A 16,972-nucleotide genomic window follows, 5' to 3' on the forward strand; every position below is an offset into this window, starting at 1 on the left:
GATAAGCCCACGCACATACTGTCACCTTATTTTTGAAAAAGGAGGCAAGAATATATGATGGAGAAAAGACAGCCTCTTTAATAAGTGGTGCTGGGAAAATTGGACAGCTACATGTAAAAGAATGAATTTAGAACACTCCCTAACACCATACACAAAAATAAACTCAAAATGGATTAAAGACCTAAATGTAAGGGCAGACACTATAAAACTCTTAGAGGAACACATAGGCAGAACACTCTATGACATAAATCACAGAAAGATCCTTTTTGACCCACCTCCTAGAGGAATGGAAATAAAAACAAAAATAAACAAATGGGACCTAATGAAACTTAAAAGCTTTTGCACAGCAAAAGAAAACTTAAACAAGACGAAAAGAAAACTCTCAGAATGGGAGAAAATATTTGCAAATGAAGCCACTGACAAGGGATTAATCTCCAAAATTTACAAGCAGCTCATGCAGCTCAATATCAAAAAAACAAACAACCCAATCCAAAAATGGGCAGAAGACCTAAACAGACATTTCTCCAAAGAAGACATACAGATTGCCAACAAACATATGAAGGAATACTCAACATCACTAATTATTAGAGAAATGCAAATTAAAACTACAATGAGGTATCACCTCACACCAGTCAGAATGGCCATCATCAAAAAATCCACAAACAATAAATGCTGGAGAGGGTGTGGAGAAAAGGGAACCCTCTTGCCCTGTTGGTGGGAATGTAAATTGATACAGCCACTATGGAGAACAGTATGGAGGTTCCTTAAAAAACTAAAAATAGAACTACCCTATAACCCAGCAATCCCACTACTGGGCATATACCCTGAGAAAACAATAATTCAAAAAGAGTCATGTACCAAAATGTTCATTGCAGCTCTATTTACAATAGCCAGGACATGGAAGCAACTTAAGTGTCCATCAACAGATGAATGGACAAAGAAGATGTGGCACATATATACAATGGAATATTACTCAGCCATAAAAAGAAACAAAATTGAGTTATTTGTAGTGATGTGGATGAACCTGGAGTCTGTCATACAGAGTGAAGTCAGTCAGAAAGAGAAAAACAAATACCGTATGCTAACACATATATATGGAATCTAAAAAAAAAAAATGGTTCCGAAGAACCTAGTGGCAAGACAGGAATAAAGATGCAGATGGAGAGAATGGACTTGAGGACATGGGGAGGGGGAAGGGTAAGCTGGGACAAAGTGAGAGAGTGGCATGGACATATATTACACTACCAAATGTAAAATAGATAGCTAGTAGAAAGCAGCCAAATAGCACAGGGAGATCAGCTTGGTGCTTTGTGACCACTTAGAGGGTTGGGATAGGGAGGGTGGGAGGGAGACGCAAGAGGGAGGGGATATGGGGATATATGTATATATATAGCTGATTCACTTTGTTATACAGCAGAAACTAACACACCATTGTAAAGCAATTGTACTCCAATAAAGATGTAAAAAAAAAAAGAAGCAGGCGAAGGAAAGAAAGGCAGAGGGTCCTTTTCCCAGGAGCTCATGAGGACACTCAGTGTGCAGTTCAGTCCATGTTTAGGACTGCTGTCCAGCTTCTTAGTTGTCTACTTCTTTTTTCTAATAGAAACTGGGATATTGATTCCATGTCACTGAGAGAGGAAATAAATTTTAAAGCCATTAAATTTGAAACTTTTTCCCAGTTTCATTTTTACAAGGAGAGAGCTAACAGAGAAAGAGGTTAAAAGTAGTCATTCCAGGGTGCCCCTTACAATTGCATGAGCATATCTGGTGTCATCTGAGAGGCGGTTATCTTCCTGCCTTGAAGGATCCTTCCATTAGCCCATCACTGAACCCCAAACCCACCAGTTGAGACCCATTCCTTTGGTTTTCAAATTCTTTTGACCACATCAAGAAATAACATGTCAACACATGTGGACCTTAGCTGAAAGTTCAAAAAATAGGAAAGTGAATGTTATTTTTCCTACCTTTTTCAATTGTCTTGGTTAGAGTCTTCACTTGATCTTGTAACTTTTTAATCACTCTGTCCTTCATGTCTAACGCTTCTTCAAGATCCTACAGAAATCAAAAGAAACAAGGACATTAGCTCAGAAGCATCTTAACCTATTTTTTGGTAATAGCTTTACTGAGCTATAATTCACACACCAAACAGTTCACCCATTTGAAGTGTACACTCAATGGTTTTTAGAATACTCAGTTGTGCAACCATCACTATCATCTAATTCCAGAATATTTTCATCACATCAGAAAGAAACATGTAACTTTTAGCTGGCACCCCTTTGTCCTCCTATTCCTTTCCAGCCCTTGGCAACCACTAATCTACCTTCTGTGTCTACATATTTGCCTGTTCTGGACATTTAATATACATGGAGTCATACAATATGTGGCCTTTCATGTTTGGCTTCTTTCACTTGGCATAATGTTTTCAAGGTTCATCCATGCTCTAGCAGGTATCAGTACTTCACTCCTTTTCGTGGCTGAATAATATCCTATTGTACGGATAGACCACAGTTAACTTGATCTAATTTTCCCTTAATAAAGTAATGCCCATTGTAGAGAATTTTAAAATATGCAGGTGTGCAAATGGGCTCTCTGGATGTCAGAAGCTGCAGGCGGAGAAACTTCAGAGATTTGGCTCCTGAGGAGGGGCACTGAGTGGGACGTCACTCCTCCCGGAACATCAGAAACAAACTCACACAAATCCCACACAACTCAGGGACGGACAACACCCAGAGCCACATGCTCACAGCTGAGTGAAGGCTCACACAGGACAAGATGTGCAACACACATGATCACCCACCTACCCTCTCCCTCATCACTGGCTCTTGCTGAGACCCCAGGGACACACACGCAGACACAGCGGCAGAAGGTGGGACAGCCTCTCACATTTAGCAGGCAGTTGCTTATCCAGTGTGATTTGAGAAACTTATTCTCTGAGAAAGGGGTACCCCCACCTCAAAAAAGATGGTCATCATCCAGGTGCCCTGACTGGAATGTGTTACTTCCTATTACATGTTAAACTCTCTGGAGTCCTCTTCAAAGTTAAATCCTGACATGGCAAAATGTGATTTTACCCTAGCATGTTTTTCTTGTGAGATAGGAAATGGGGGACCCTGACGACAGGGAGCAGGGCCCGTGGACACGTGCAGGCTGACCAATGCCTGGGTGAGCCCTCCCCTGGTCATGGTCTTGGAGGTTGCCGGGCCAGGAAGGGGCCTGTGAGCATTCAGCTCCCAGGAAAGCACCCAATCTGCTACTTTGGTGCTTCTCATTCTTGTGAGTTTCACACACCAATAAAATTTCAAAAGAACTGCTGGAAGCTGACAGAGTTGCCAAATATCATGTTGACAAGGGCACTGACAATCTGATGAAGATTTTCACAAGTTAAAAAGTTAGTCATCTACTATCATGATCATTGCATAGAAGAACATTTTGACTCTGAAAACTGCAGGAAGGGCACACCCCCCCAGAAGCAAGCATAGGCCTTTGTTGGGGTAAGCTCTGCTCAGAGAAGGTCACACATCAGCCTGTCACCCTCAAGGTGCTCTGGGCCAGGGCGTCGTCATCTCAGATGGGTGCCGTCCATGGGACAGTGCTCAGGTCCTCGCCACCCGTCCTCTCTCAGCCCTCGTCAATCCCCAGGCTCCCCTGAGGCAACTGTAACCTCAGAGACCACCTGTCTTGAGATAAGGAAACAGACTGCTCTGGTGGGAGGCAGATGCTGCTCATTGGATGCTTTAGGTGGCCTGACCCCCTTCAGTGTTGCCTGCATGTGCAGGCATCACTCAGCAACAAGTGACAAAACTCCTCACCCTGTGTTCCACAGTGAGGCGAGATGCTTCCTGCCGGAAACTACTCTTGACTTCACTTTCAGTTTCAAATTGTCTCCTCAAGTGCTCGCTGGCCTCCTGCATTTCTTGAATGTTATCCATCAGCTTCTCTTTCTCTTTGGTATGCATTTCATTTGGGGCTTCTACGGTTCTGAGAAAAGGATTAGGAAATGTTGGTATCAGTTTGACGGTCATAGAAATGTCTCTCATTGTCATAGCAAGCAGTGATATTTCCAAAGATGGAAAAATACTTTGGCCGCTTTATGTGTGAAGCAAGTGGTACCTGAATAGGGGAGTGCTCAGAGTGGGACGAAGAGATCAGGGTTCGTGGGGTAGAAAAGTCCACGTCTGCTCCAGTCTCCTTAACCTGATAAGAAGTTCTTGTCCCCACCTGCCTACGCCCTTTGACTGCTCCCACAGGACATCCATACCCACTTACACCCTTACAACCAAAAGCTCGATAATTATCTCCTTTGTGAAAAGACCGGGAACAGGTACTCCAAAACCCAGCGATCAGAGAGAGAAGAAAAGGGAACCCATCCAAAGAGTTCCAAAATGGTGCTCACCACTTTCCTACTGTTTTGGGCCCTCATTTGGCCCCAATCCTACCAAAGAAGTCACATGATGAAAAATGCTCTCTGGGACATAGAGTGTCCATTTACTGTTCTTAAAATCAAGTTATCTCAAGGATTTTTAAATTGGAATGGAACACTGATGACAAATTTGACATCTATTCCTCTGATGATTTAAATAATAATATGGGAGTCAATTTTAACCTGATGAGGATGACTTAGAAATGACTGTGAATAAAATTCACAGTGAAGAAGTCAGGGTAACTGACTTTTCTGAAGATTATAAAGTTTTACAAAATACTTTTACCATACAAAAGTGCAATCTAATCTAAGTTATAAAAAATATTATTTGATATAAGCAATGCTTTGTGGTATGGAAAAACAATAGGATATAAAATGGTACCTTACTAATGAGTGTGAAACTCTAAACTTGTAATTCTAACTTGAGTTATGTATAAATAAGTAAATCTATATTTTATTACAAAAGCACTGAATTAAAATAGCTTCAAAAACATTTTTAGAAAAGGGAACCCTCTTGCACTGTTGGTGTGAATGTAAATTGATACAGCCACTATGGAGAACAGTAATGGAGGTTCCTTAAAACACTAAAAATAGAACTACCATATGACCCAGCAATCCCACTACTGGGCATATGCCCTGAGAAAACCATAATTCAAAAATAGTCATGTACCACAATGTTCATTGCAGCTCTATTTACAATAGCCAGGACATGGAAGCAACCTAAGGGCATTGACAATCTGATGGACACCTAAGTGTCCATTGACAGATGAATGGATAAAGAAGATGTGGCACATATATACAATGGAATATTACTCAGCCATAAAAAGAAACAAAATTGAGTTATTTGTAGTGAGGTAGATGGACCTAGAGTCTGTCATACAGAGTGAAGTCAGTCAGAAAGAGAAAAACAAATACCATATGCTAACACATATATATGGAATCTATAAAAAAATGGTTCTGATGAACCGAGGGGCAGGACAGGAATAAAGACGTAGATGTAGAGAATGGACCTGAGGATATGGGGAGGGGGAAGGGTAAGCTGGGACAAAGTGAGAGAGTAGCAATGACATATATACACTACCAAATGTCAAACAGATAGCTAGTGGGAAGCAGCCGCATAGCACAGGGAGATCAGCTCGGTGCTTTGTGGCCACCTAGAGGGGTGGGATAGGGAGGGTGGGAGGGAGAAGCAAGAGGGAGGGGATATGGGGATATATGTATACGTATAGCTGATTCACTTTGTTATACAGCAGAAACTAACACACCATTGTAAAACAATTATACTCCAATAAAGATGTTAAAAAAAAAGCCCAAGAAACAAAAAAACCCACCATTTTTAAAAAAGTATCTCAACAAGCTGGTGGCAAAACATTTTCCTCACAAGGCTCTACCAGGCCCTCTGCTGGTCAGGATGTAATTTGGGGGGTTTATCGATGAAGATTCTCTATCAACATGGATTTTAAGCCTTACCCTAAGTGGTCTGCTGAGAGAGAAACTGTTCTCTTTCACATGATCTTATGTTATCAATTTTTTCTGAAGAGATAATTCATGCGTATGGCATAATGTTCTAAGGGTATAAAAGTCTACACGGTGAAAAGTAAGTCTCCTCCCTCCTCTGTGCACCAGCCGCCCAGTTACCCTTCCTGCAGGCAACCAGTGTTTTGTTTCATTTCTCATACACTCTCCCAGAGAAGGGTGTGTGTGTGTGTGCACACAAGTGTTTCTTTTCTTCACACTTGAACGCTAACAAATTATATATCTTAATTAATACCTTGCTTTTTTGGTTTAATAACCTTTCTTTGGTATCACCCCCAATTTCAGAAAAGAAAAGCATTACATGAATGTGAACCTGAGGTACATGCACGATGATACTTACTTTCTTTGCGTTCCTTCCTCTTCCTGATTGTGATTCAACTGATTAGACAACTCTTCTGGTTTTCCTATAATGAGAAGAACTATCAGTCCTTTGGTGGCCATGTCACTGCATTCTGATTTGGGTTTGGTCGTATTTTCATATTTTCAGTTATCAGGGGTTCTGAACTGTACCCAGCTACAGATTAGGTTTTATGTGGTCTGAACAGTGTTTAAAAACTTTTCAAGCCATTATTTAATAATTGTGATATTTCACATAAAAACCTGGATTTCTGGTTTTTCTTTAAAAATAGGAATATCAAGCAATACTGGGGCCCGAACTCTTACTTGCCAACAATCAATGGAGGCTGGAGGCAGCTGCCGCCTTTAAATGCCTATGAACCTTAATGTACTGTCTACCCAGCCCACTTCTCACATTTATGTCACCTGCCTGGCTCCACGGAGAATCAGTTTGATGATGATTTTTTGGTCATTTCCTGGCTATAGGAAACCATTTTCTAAAAGCAGCTTCATGAGGGTTCCAGTTACCTTTCATGTTTTCAGATTGTTCATTCAGGCGGATTTCAAGATCTTGCTTCTGTTTCTCCAGTTCTGCAATTTGCTGTTTAAAGTCTGGGATCATCTTTAGAGAAGAATTAGAAATATTAGAACACTTTCACGTATAAACTTTAAAATCTCAGAGCTGCTCAGAAGCAAACTAAACTGTCTAGGTCATTAACCCCATGGAACATACGTCTAGTATAGCTGTGTAAGAGGGCTAGCCAAAGCATAGACTGGATGGACGGCATGTTTTTTGTTTTTTGTTTTTTACCTCAAGACCTATACAGTCACAAGAAATACCAGCATGCTCAGGGTGAGCGGTTCTCACATAGCTACAACCCTCCACATCTCCAAGGTCTCCTGGAGAGAAGGAAGTGTACATCTGGGAGGGCATGTGGGAATTCTCTGCTGAGTTGAGGGAGGGATGATGTGAGGAAATAGCAGCCAGTCTCTTTGGTCCAGGCCCAGAGACATCATCTCCTCATCTAGAAACAGGAGAATCATCTCAAAGGGGTCATACCGTGCCCTTTGAATTCCAGGCTGCGCACGGCTCTGTTAGCAGAGGTCTGGAATGATCCAATATGTTTCATAATCCTCTGTCTTTGTCTAGCTAATATTTGTTTAAATGTCCATCATTTCCACCCCTAGTCACGTACGGAGAGTTTTTCTATCATGCAAGTTTATGAAAACACCCGTGCCTCTGAAGTCCAAATGAAAAATACTTGTTTGACTGTGCAATTGGATTTCACTGCAAATTCCTCATTAAAGCGTCACCCAAGGAATAAACAAAGACGTGCAGGTCCTTAACTAACGTTCCATACGTCCGCTGTGCCCAGGGTCACATATGCTCACGTGTTGACACAGCACTGAGATTTCCTAATGCTTCCAGGCTAGGGGGAGGAGGAGGAGCCAGTGAGGCGGGATGAGAAACCTGGGAGACCACAGTGTCCTGGAAGCCAGCAGAACAGAAAGGAGGGAGAGGGAGTCATTAACATCACCAAGTGCTGCTGAGAGACTAAGACGAGGGTGGAAAGGAACCCTCTGTGCTCAGCCCTGTGCAGGCAGATTCAGTTAGTGGGAGGGGCAGCCCACAGAATGGGGTGGTCACAGAGCAAACGGGAGGTGAGTGGAGAAATCACAGCCAGGTGGCATGGAGAAGTGTGGCCAAGTCTCCCAGAGAGATGGGGTGGTGGCTGCAAGGGCTGTGGGGTTAAGAAAGGACTGCTTTTGTTGAGAAGGTTCCTAAGGTATTTCTTCATGCCAGTAGACATGAGTGAGAAGAAAGGATGAGACAAACGCAGTGGGGAAGAGCAGGCATCACGGAAGAAGAAAGCTGTTGAAACAGTGAGATGAGGGGCATGAGCAGGGCGACTGACCTTCTGAATGCACACCCCTCTCAAGAGGTACCTTTTTACCTTAATGCTTTGTGTTACTTGCCAAGGGGTTAGGGCTAGATTTAAAATGGATAGATTTAAGAGCACACACACCTCAGAATTTGGACCTATCCTATGGTAAACCCTCTTAAAATGCTTTCCAGCCTGGGGTAATTTTATAGTTTTATCTTCTGAACCAGCTATTTCACTCCTGGGAAATGTAATTTGTTTTACAGCTGAGACACTGAATTTTACTCCACTAATGTATAACATCTCCAGAATAATGGCCACGACTGGGGCCCGTGGCTGAGACCATACCATGTTTTCTGATGTTAGCCTGGTAACTTCATGACGGATACTTTCATTGATGTCATTCTCTTCTCTAAATAATTTCTGTAGGTGGTTGATTTCCTGATTTAGATGCACCACTTTGAAGTTCAGAGCTTCAATCTCCTTTTCGTAGCACTCCTTCTGGGACTGGAGATGGCTCTCCAAAATGCTGTTAGAGGAGGGGTCAAGAAGTTAACTGCACAGTCTTTATTCTGCTGATGACTCTGAGCGTGTACTTCTGCAGCAGTTATGAAAACCCACAATTAAGAGCCAGGCGCTAAGCACATAAAGTTTACTTGTGTACACAAGGTTACAGGCTATGGAATTAGGAACATATAATTATAAACTCCTTCTAGCTAGTTAGGAAGAATTATGTGGTGTTAACATGCAGTTAGTGATAAGAAATTTTATTTTGGACATTATTAAAATTATATTTTTACTCTAATAATTAAAAAAATATGTTCTGTTTGATGCAACAATGATAAAGATACATGTTATTATACATTTTTCAAAACCCATAGAATGTACAACACCAAGAGTAAACCCTAGGATAAACTATTGACTCTGGGTGATAATGATGTGTCAGCATAGGTTCATCGGTTTTAAAAGATGCACCCTCTGGTGAGAGATGTTGATAATGGCTGTGCGTGTGTAGGGGTAGGAGGTATATGAGAAACCTCTACTTTCTGTTCGGTTTGCTGTGAACCTAAAACTGCTCTAAAAACAGTTTACTAATTTTTTAAAAAGCGAACGCCTTAAATTTAAACATATCTATAGGGACTTCCCCGGTGGCGCGGTGGTTAAGAATCCACCTGCCAATGCAGGGGACACGGGTTCGAGCCCTGGTCCGGGAAGATCCCACATGCCGCAGAGCAACTAAGCCCGTACACCACAACTACTGAGGTCACGTGCCACAACTACTGAAGCCCGCGTGCCTAGAACCCGTGCTCCACAACAAGAGAAGCCACTGCAATGAGAAGCCCGCGCACCGCAATGAAAAGCAGCCCCCGCTCGCCGCAACTAGAGAAAGCCCGCACACAGCAACGAAGACCCAACACAGCCAAAAATTAAGTAAATAAACAAATAAATAAATAAACATATTTATATATCTATAGCAACACTGGCTAACTTATTTGATATAGTCAGTTTTCATTGTACAGGTTATGGGTTTTATTACTTGGCCAGTTATCCCACAAAGAGATTGTTCTTCATTATTAAACTAATTTACTCAATCTTCAAAGAAATATTTCCAGGGATTATTAGACCATTCTACTGTAAGGAATTTACTTTGTCTATCAAATCTATGAAAGATAAACTTTTGAGTTTCCAATAGTACATTATCTCTGAAAAATCACAAAGAACCTGAGGGAAATTTCTCACCGTGTTGCTTTCTTTAGTCCTTCATAAGCAAACCAAAGTTCTCCATCCTCATTTAAATGTTCCAAATCTTCCGGAGAGAGCCTGCAACATGAGGAGGGTAAGAAAATCATCTCTTTCATGTGTTACCTTTTTTTAAGTGCTTGGTAATGCACAAATGATTACCTGCTTCTTACATCTTCAATGTCGTAGCTCTCAAGAAGTTGTCTGGTGATTTCTGACATCTTTTCTGAGAGAAAAAGGCAGAACTGGTATAAATTACATTTTTGCCTAATTTCTCTTTTTCCATTTCCTTTTTAAGGACCCAGTTCTCTAGCCCTTCAGACTCTCCAGCTAACCATCTCATCAGCTGACTAACTTACCAGCTATCCAACCAACCCACCCACCAACCAACCAGCTATGAAGCCAACTAGCTATTCAACCTACCATAATACCAACCAACCAACTAACCAGCCTCAGACCAATCAAAGGACACACTGCCTTAGCAGTGACACCTATGATAAATTCAGCCTGCACCCCAATGGACTCAGTGACTCATATTTTCGTTACCTCTCATTTCCCGTTTTTGGGACTGCACATGTTTTTCCACGTCTATCTTCTGTGTCTGAAGTAGCTCTATCTCCTTTTCAAACTCAGAGATTGTCTGAATCCCAGCAATGATGGAACCAGGTGAAGAAAAAACAGCTATCATGACTTACATCAGACAAAGGGAACACTATTACTGTATTATTTATCTATGCAAGCTGTCCTACCTGCAGTTTCTCAGTTAAAATCTTGTTAAACCATCACTGCCCATAAAGCTTGGCCTTAAAGCCTTGTTTAACTATCTAAAATACTGTTCTTCCCAGATGTACTTGGTTGTAGCAAGAGAATTAGCTTCCTTACTATAAAAAGGGAAAAAATAAGTACTTACTACAAGCTTGGGGAGGGGAGGGAGAGGGGAGGGAGCTGCGAGAAGTCAAGCACAGGGGCTAAGTTCTCTCTCACTGTATGATGAAATCTTGGATGCAAGGAAGTGGGCAAAGTCAAGGGTCTGGGCTCCAGGTACGTGTAGATGTGGCCCAGCAGCAGGGGCAGGGCATGCCCTGGAGGTCCGGGAGTTGGCAGTGAGTGCATGACCCGGGTCCAAGAGGGGCAGCTCTGGTTGTGGGGAAGAGGCTGTATTCTGCCTCTATTCACCTGTGAGCTCAGGTTTGTGCTTTTGTAGCTATGGGAGCTGTTCAGAGGTGAATAACCCTTCCTGGATATTTTCTCAGTTAGCCTAAGTGTTTAAAGGTTAAAGCTCTTGTTTCCACAGGGGATGAAAAGGGAGATCAAGTTGGCATTTACCGATCATTTTACATACACGACCTCATCCTTGTAACAGGCCTATAAGGTGAGTAGAATGACCTTTTATAGATTAGAAAACTGAAGCTGCATAAGCGTTACGCGGCACGTTCAGGGTCACACGGACAGCTGACAGGGGACCCAGGACTATCCACCCTCAAGCCCGACTCTTGGTAATGTTTCAGTGAATGTTCCAAGTCATATCTGTATTTACTTACAGGCTTATTATAACATGTATCATGATGACAATGGGTTTATTTTCTTTGAAAATCAGACTAATCTCCTTAATATACCACATTGGAGAGTGTGGACCATAGTTTTAGCTACCAAAGAGGAAACGAGTGACAAATATTGGTGCCGTACTCCAAGGGCAGCCACATGATTTCCCAAGATAGAGACTGCAGCCAGATGACGTGACTCCCAGATTGACATCGGTCTTATGTGGCTGCTAAGAATGCAGGACTCACAGGCATATGTGGTCCTTCCAGATTCCACAGTCCAACCTACTACTTTCAAACAACAGGAAACTAGGGCCCAGAGAATACTGGCAGTTCTGCTAAGAAATTCAGAGGCAACCCAGGTATGATTCCATGACACATCTTCTAAACCATGCATGGGTGCTCCTTGATGATTACAGAGGATATCTGTGTAATCATAACAATTATTCTACTAACATGTGTCTCACATATCTAGTGGAAACTTAAAAGCTTTCCAACCTTACACTAAAATGGTCTGCCTTGAAGAACGGAGGGACCAACAGGTTTGTATTTTCCAATGGGGAAGGAATTTAGTTAAACCTTGATCGTCCAGGCATGGACCATTGCTTGTGTAGATTATCAGATAACACTTTTTTTTTTTTTTTTTAATAATTCAAACAGAAAGTCACAAAAATTATAATCATCCTCATCAGTTCATGATAACACTTTAAAATGGAAGATTCTGATATGGTCATTTAATTTTAATACCGGTATTAACAGATATACAACATGATGGATTACATAACAGGGGTTCACATCAATTTATAATTTTATATGGAAGTATTCTCTGGGCCAACATACTTGAAGAACTTTATGTAAATGTAATTTTTACAAAGTTAGAAAGCTGACTTTTAAAACATAAAAAAACAGTATTGCTAAGTCAAAGGCAGTGGGGGGGTTTATGCTTGGAAGAATTGGAGGAACTGGGGTCCTTTGGCTTTCTGCCCTCACATGGGTGCTTTTAGCTGACCCTGCAGGGATGTGAAGTTCCTCCCTCTCGTGCAGGTCAGACGAGTCAGCCAAAGAGCTTGTGGGGGAGTGAGGAGCTCCTACCTTTGCCTGCTTGCTCAGCCGGGCCACCTCCCCTTTCAGGCCATCAGAGGTGACCCGCTCTCCCTCCAGCTGACGCTGCAGTTGCATTTTCTCATCTTTGAGAGCTTTCATTTCTTCTTTCAAAAACCGGATCTGCTTCTCATAGTCTTGCGTTTTCAGTTCAAAACTTTTTTCAAGAAGTCTGAGCAGCAAGAGAAAATTTTGAACCGTCTCTAAAGGCTTTACCCTGAAGTAGAACTACAGATCATTTGGAAAATAAGAGGCTCTTCCTTCAGAGAGGAAGAGCCAAGTTAAGACCTATTGTGAGGACAACGGTCTTACGTTTAGCAGACTGCTTTCTGTCCCCTTAGGTTAAGGCAGCTTCTTACACCTTCTGATCAGAGAAGTGCGGCTCTACAGGGGTCACTCCGAGGAACCGCAAGAGAGGGAGGCTAAACGTAAAGACTCAGTGCTTGTTGGGGGTCGTGTACCCCCCAAGCCGCCCCGGTTCCATGTGGTCCCCTAAAGGGGCCACTTCACTCAGCAAAGACCGTGGCACATTCTGCTAAGTCCTGTCTCCTGCCTCGAACCAAGGATCCTTGGAGCAGTTTGGCTTAGTCCTAAACAAGTTAATACTTAGTCCTAAACCAGTTAAATGGTTATTAAGTTAATAGCCATTTAATATGTGAAAGGGTCCAGCTCTTCAATCATTTTAGAATAAACTGCAGCAAACCCAGGTGCCCAAAAGGCCACAGAAAGCCAATTCCTTGTACGACAACTGCTCAGTTGAGCCCAAGAAAAATAACCGAAGGGAGATACAGAGTCTAGACCAGCCCCACACAGCTCACAGGGGCCCAGTCGGAATTGAAGCCATCCTGGGAGCTCTGTGAGTTTACGAAATCATCTTCCCACTTGCTGGGCTGTCAACTCAGTCCATTTTATGACTTGCTTTTATAGCACAAAGGGGAAAATCCTGAGGAAGAGTCATATTCCCAATAGGTTTTCGTTTCATTTCTTCTTACAGGTGTTAACAAACTTTTAAACTTTGTTTTCAGATTTGAAAAAAAACTACAGTGCTCCTACGAGGCCAGGAAAATACATTTGAAGAAGCAAATTACAGCCAGAAATCTTATGTAAAGAGAATCTCAGACTTGTAACCTAAACTGACCAGAAGTGTGCCCACTGACCGTGGCACCTCTGAGCCTCTCAAGGGTTGTGACAGGACCAAGTCTTCCCCAGTCAGCTGACCAGGGACCAAAAGGAGCTGCAGGTGAGGGCTGATGAGGACTGCAAAGGGGTCAGAGTGACTTGGCCTCAGGCTGGCTCTCCAAGCCCCTGCTTGAAATGATCACTCCTAAGTGGCCCCAGAACATCAGCAGATGCCAATAGCTGAGCTCCTCTATCCTAGAGTTAAGAGTTCACTGAAAAACAGACTTTTCAAGGTAAAGAGTTAACTATCCCTATTTAAAAACTGATATAAGTATGATCCAGCAATTGCAGTCCCAGGTATATATCCGAAGAAAATGAAAACACTAATTCACAAGGATACATGCACCCCAATGTTCACAGCAGCACTATTTACAATAGCCAAGATATGTTAGCATCCTAAGTGTCCATCAACAGATGAATGGATAAAGAAGATGTGGCATATGTATACAATGGAGTATTACTCAGCCATAAAAAAAGAAAATTTTCCATTTGCAACAACATGGATGAAACTGGGGGGTATAATACCTTAGTGAAATAACTCAGACAGAGAAAGACAAATACTGTGTGTTATCACTTATATGTGGAATCTAAAAAATAAAACAAATGAATGAATGTAGCAAAACAGAAACAGACTCACAGAGAACAAACTAGTGGCTGCCAGTGGGGAGAGGGAAGGTGGAGGGGCAAGAAAGGGGTAGGGGATGAAGAGGCACAAACTACTATGTATAAAATAAATAAGCTAAAGGGATATATTATATAACAGGGAATATTAGCTAATATCTTATAATAACTATAAATGGAGTACAATGTATAAAAATTTTGAATCACTATGTTGTACACATGAAACTAATATAATATTATAAATCGATGATACATCAAAAAAACAAACAAACAAACAAAACTGATGTAGGATCATGAAACACTTCAGGTATCTGTTAACTCTTGGAGATTTTCAGTGACACTCCCTCTCCTAACTGCTTAGCATCCTGCCCCCTTCATCCAGGCCCAGGTTCTCCTGCTAACTAACTTCACAGGGAAGTTGTATATCCTGCCACCCAGGCAGCCCTGTGCCTTCTAGCCTCCGACAGAGATATGCAAGAATGTTCCATCTCTCCCCAACACCCTGCCATGAATCCCTACCTGGAGATCTAAAAACCTGTGAGTTGACTTCTTAAGAGAGGGGGGCACAGACTGGAGCCTCTAGACCTTAGCAAAAGGATTTGATACTGAGACAGGAAAGGCAGGGCTGGTACAGTACAAGCTCATGGGGACCTGTCTTAATTTTTGTGAGGTGGGTTACACCCCTTACTGCCTGAGACAAGAGTCAAGTTTACAGATACAATGTGGGGGGTGAGGGGAAGGAAGGGAGGTTTATTTAAGAGGCAATAATTTTCATCCTTGGACTTGATGGAAGCTGAAGAGGTGGCAGTCTCTGAACTTCTCACTGTCTTGGCAATAAAGGTCCACTGTGCCCACAACTCCAGAACCTGTGCAGTGTCTGAGAGGTGCAGGCTGGGCACTTGGCTCTCACAAAGCTCAGTCTCTCACTTCCTAAAAATATTCACACCCTGCTCTCCTGTATCTGTGATCTGCTACCTGCAAGCTGAGAAGCAAAACAGAAAACAGCAGAGAGAGAAAAAAGCAGTGGCTTTAAGGCAAATGAGATTTCATACATTCTCTGTCGTTCTTCTTTCTGCACATCATCAAAGAGCTGCTTGGTGAGGTTGTCCATTTTTTCTGTGAAAGAGAATGAATGCTCTTTGAAACATGTCCGCAAAGCAATGCCTTGATTGTTTCATGTCACATTTAAGAAAATGAGAATGTAAGAATAATCATGTGATATTTATGATTAATGGGACTTAAGATGAGAGCATAATTGTCATTTTTTATAAGTTAGAAATAGATAAGGGGGTTTCAAAATAATAACCCTCATAAATTTGTTGTGTTGGAATCTATAAATAGTTTCACTCAGAGTACTTTTATTGGTCTGAATACCATTTGTATAATTAAAATAGATATGTTGGCTTTGAGACAATAAATATTATTATTAAAAATAAACAGATGGGGCTTCCCTGGTGGCGCAGTGGTTGAGAGTCTGCCTGCCAATGCAGGGGACACGGGTTCGCGCTCTGGTCTGGGAGGATCCCACATGCCGCGGAGCGGCTAGGCCCGTGAGCCACAACTGCTGAGCCTGCGCGTCTGGGGCCTGTGCTCCGCAACAAGAGAGGCCGCGGTGGTGAGAGGCCCGCGCACCGCGATGAGGAGCGGCCCCCGCTTGCCGCAACTGGAGAGGGCCCTCGCACAGAAACGAAGACCCAACACAGCCATAAATAAATAAATAAATAAATTTTTAAAAAAATAAAAATAAAAAAAAAAATAAACAGAAACCCTTTGGGAAGAAGATGATCAATTTATGATAGGGGTTCTCAATCTCAGCACTATTGATGCTTCGGGCTAGATAATTCTTTGCTGTGGAGAGGGGGCCACCCTGCTCATTGTAGGATGTTGACTGGCATCCCTGGCTTCTACCCACTGGAGGCCAGTAGCAGGTCTGCTCTAGCTGTGACACCAAAAATGTCTCCAGACATCGCCAAATGTCCCCTGGCGGGGGGTGGGGGGTGGGGGGGTGGGAACAAAAGGGCCTTGGTGGAGAATCACTCATTCATGATAACCAAGAACGTAATAAAGTGTCTGTCTTCATCTGGGGAAGAGGAAGTCTAAAAAGCCACTGTTGCATTTAAATACAAGAATCCAACACAAAGTGTAGGTTAAGTGGGCACCTGACCACTGGGAAACGATCACTGGGGTTCAAGACAGTCTCTGGTTAGGACAGCTCCACGTTCCCAATGTGTCCACACACAACAGGTGCCCTTCAGAATGGGTGCAGGATTAACAGATGCAGCAGCCCATCAAAGCCTGACAGCCCGAAATGTGCTTAGCCGACACCTCGACCTTGAGTTCTACCTCATTTCTGAGTCCTGCCCCAGAGGGGAGCCCAGGGATGAGGTGACAATAGTAATCCTCCACATGACTTTGTTTAAAAAAAAAAAAAAAGCCAACAGTTTAATAGTTTGTCTAATGCAGTGTAAAACGTCCCTGAATCAAAATGACTGCTTCAGAATGTCATGAGTCAGCCAGAAAATACTAGGGAAAATGCTTAAGCTTTAATTTAGAAGATACCGTATTTGGTATAATTTCAATGTTTAACTCATTCACAGAATTGACTTCAATTCTGG

The 16,972-nt window shown here is 42.4% G+C and overlaps 1 protein-coding gene across 1 annotated transcript in view; it reads right to left on the minus strand.

The window, feature by feature from the left end:
* Window positions 1–16,972, minus strand: part of MYO5C (myosin VC) — a 105,928-nt gene that overhangs the window by 25,495 nt on the left and 63,461 nt on the right. Inside the window, exons 24-33 of the mRNA XM_068536206.1 lie at window positions 15,410–15,473; window positions 12,549–12,729; window positions 10,462–10,555; window positions 10,078–10,141; window positions 9,916–9,996; window positions 8,524–8,704; window positions 6,821–6,914; window positions 6,297–6,360; window positions 3,810–3,978; window positions 1,965–2,052 (exon numbers count right to left, since the gene is read on the minus strand). Of these exons, the coding sequence (XP_068392307.1) occupies window positions 1,965–2,052; window positions 3,810–3,978; window positions 6,297–6,360; window positions 6,821–6,914; window positions 8,524–8,704; window positions 9,916–9,996; window positions 10,078–10,141; window positions 10,462–10,555; window positions 12,549–12,729; window positions 15,410–15,473 (1,080 nt within the window). The remainder of the gene's footprint in view (window positions 1–1,964; window positions 2,053–3,809; window positions 3,979–6,296; window positions 6,361–6,820; window positions 6,915–8,523; window positions 8,705–9,915; window positions 9,997–10,077; window positions 10,142–10,461; window positions 10,556–12,548; window positions 12,730–15,409; window positions 15,474–16,972) is intronic.

The sequence above is a fragment of the Eschrichtius robustus genome, chromosome 1 (genome assembly GCF_028021215.1).
Source record: "Eschrichtius robustus isolate mEscRob2 chromosome 1, mEscRob2.pri, whole genome shotgun sequence".
Lineage (NCBI taxonomy): Eukaryota > Metazoa > Chordata > Mammalia > Artiodactyla > Eschrichtiidae > Eschrichtius > Eschrichtius robustus.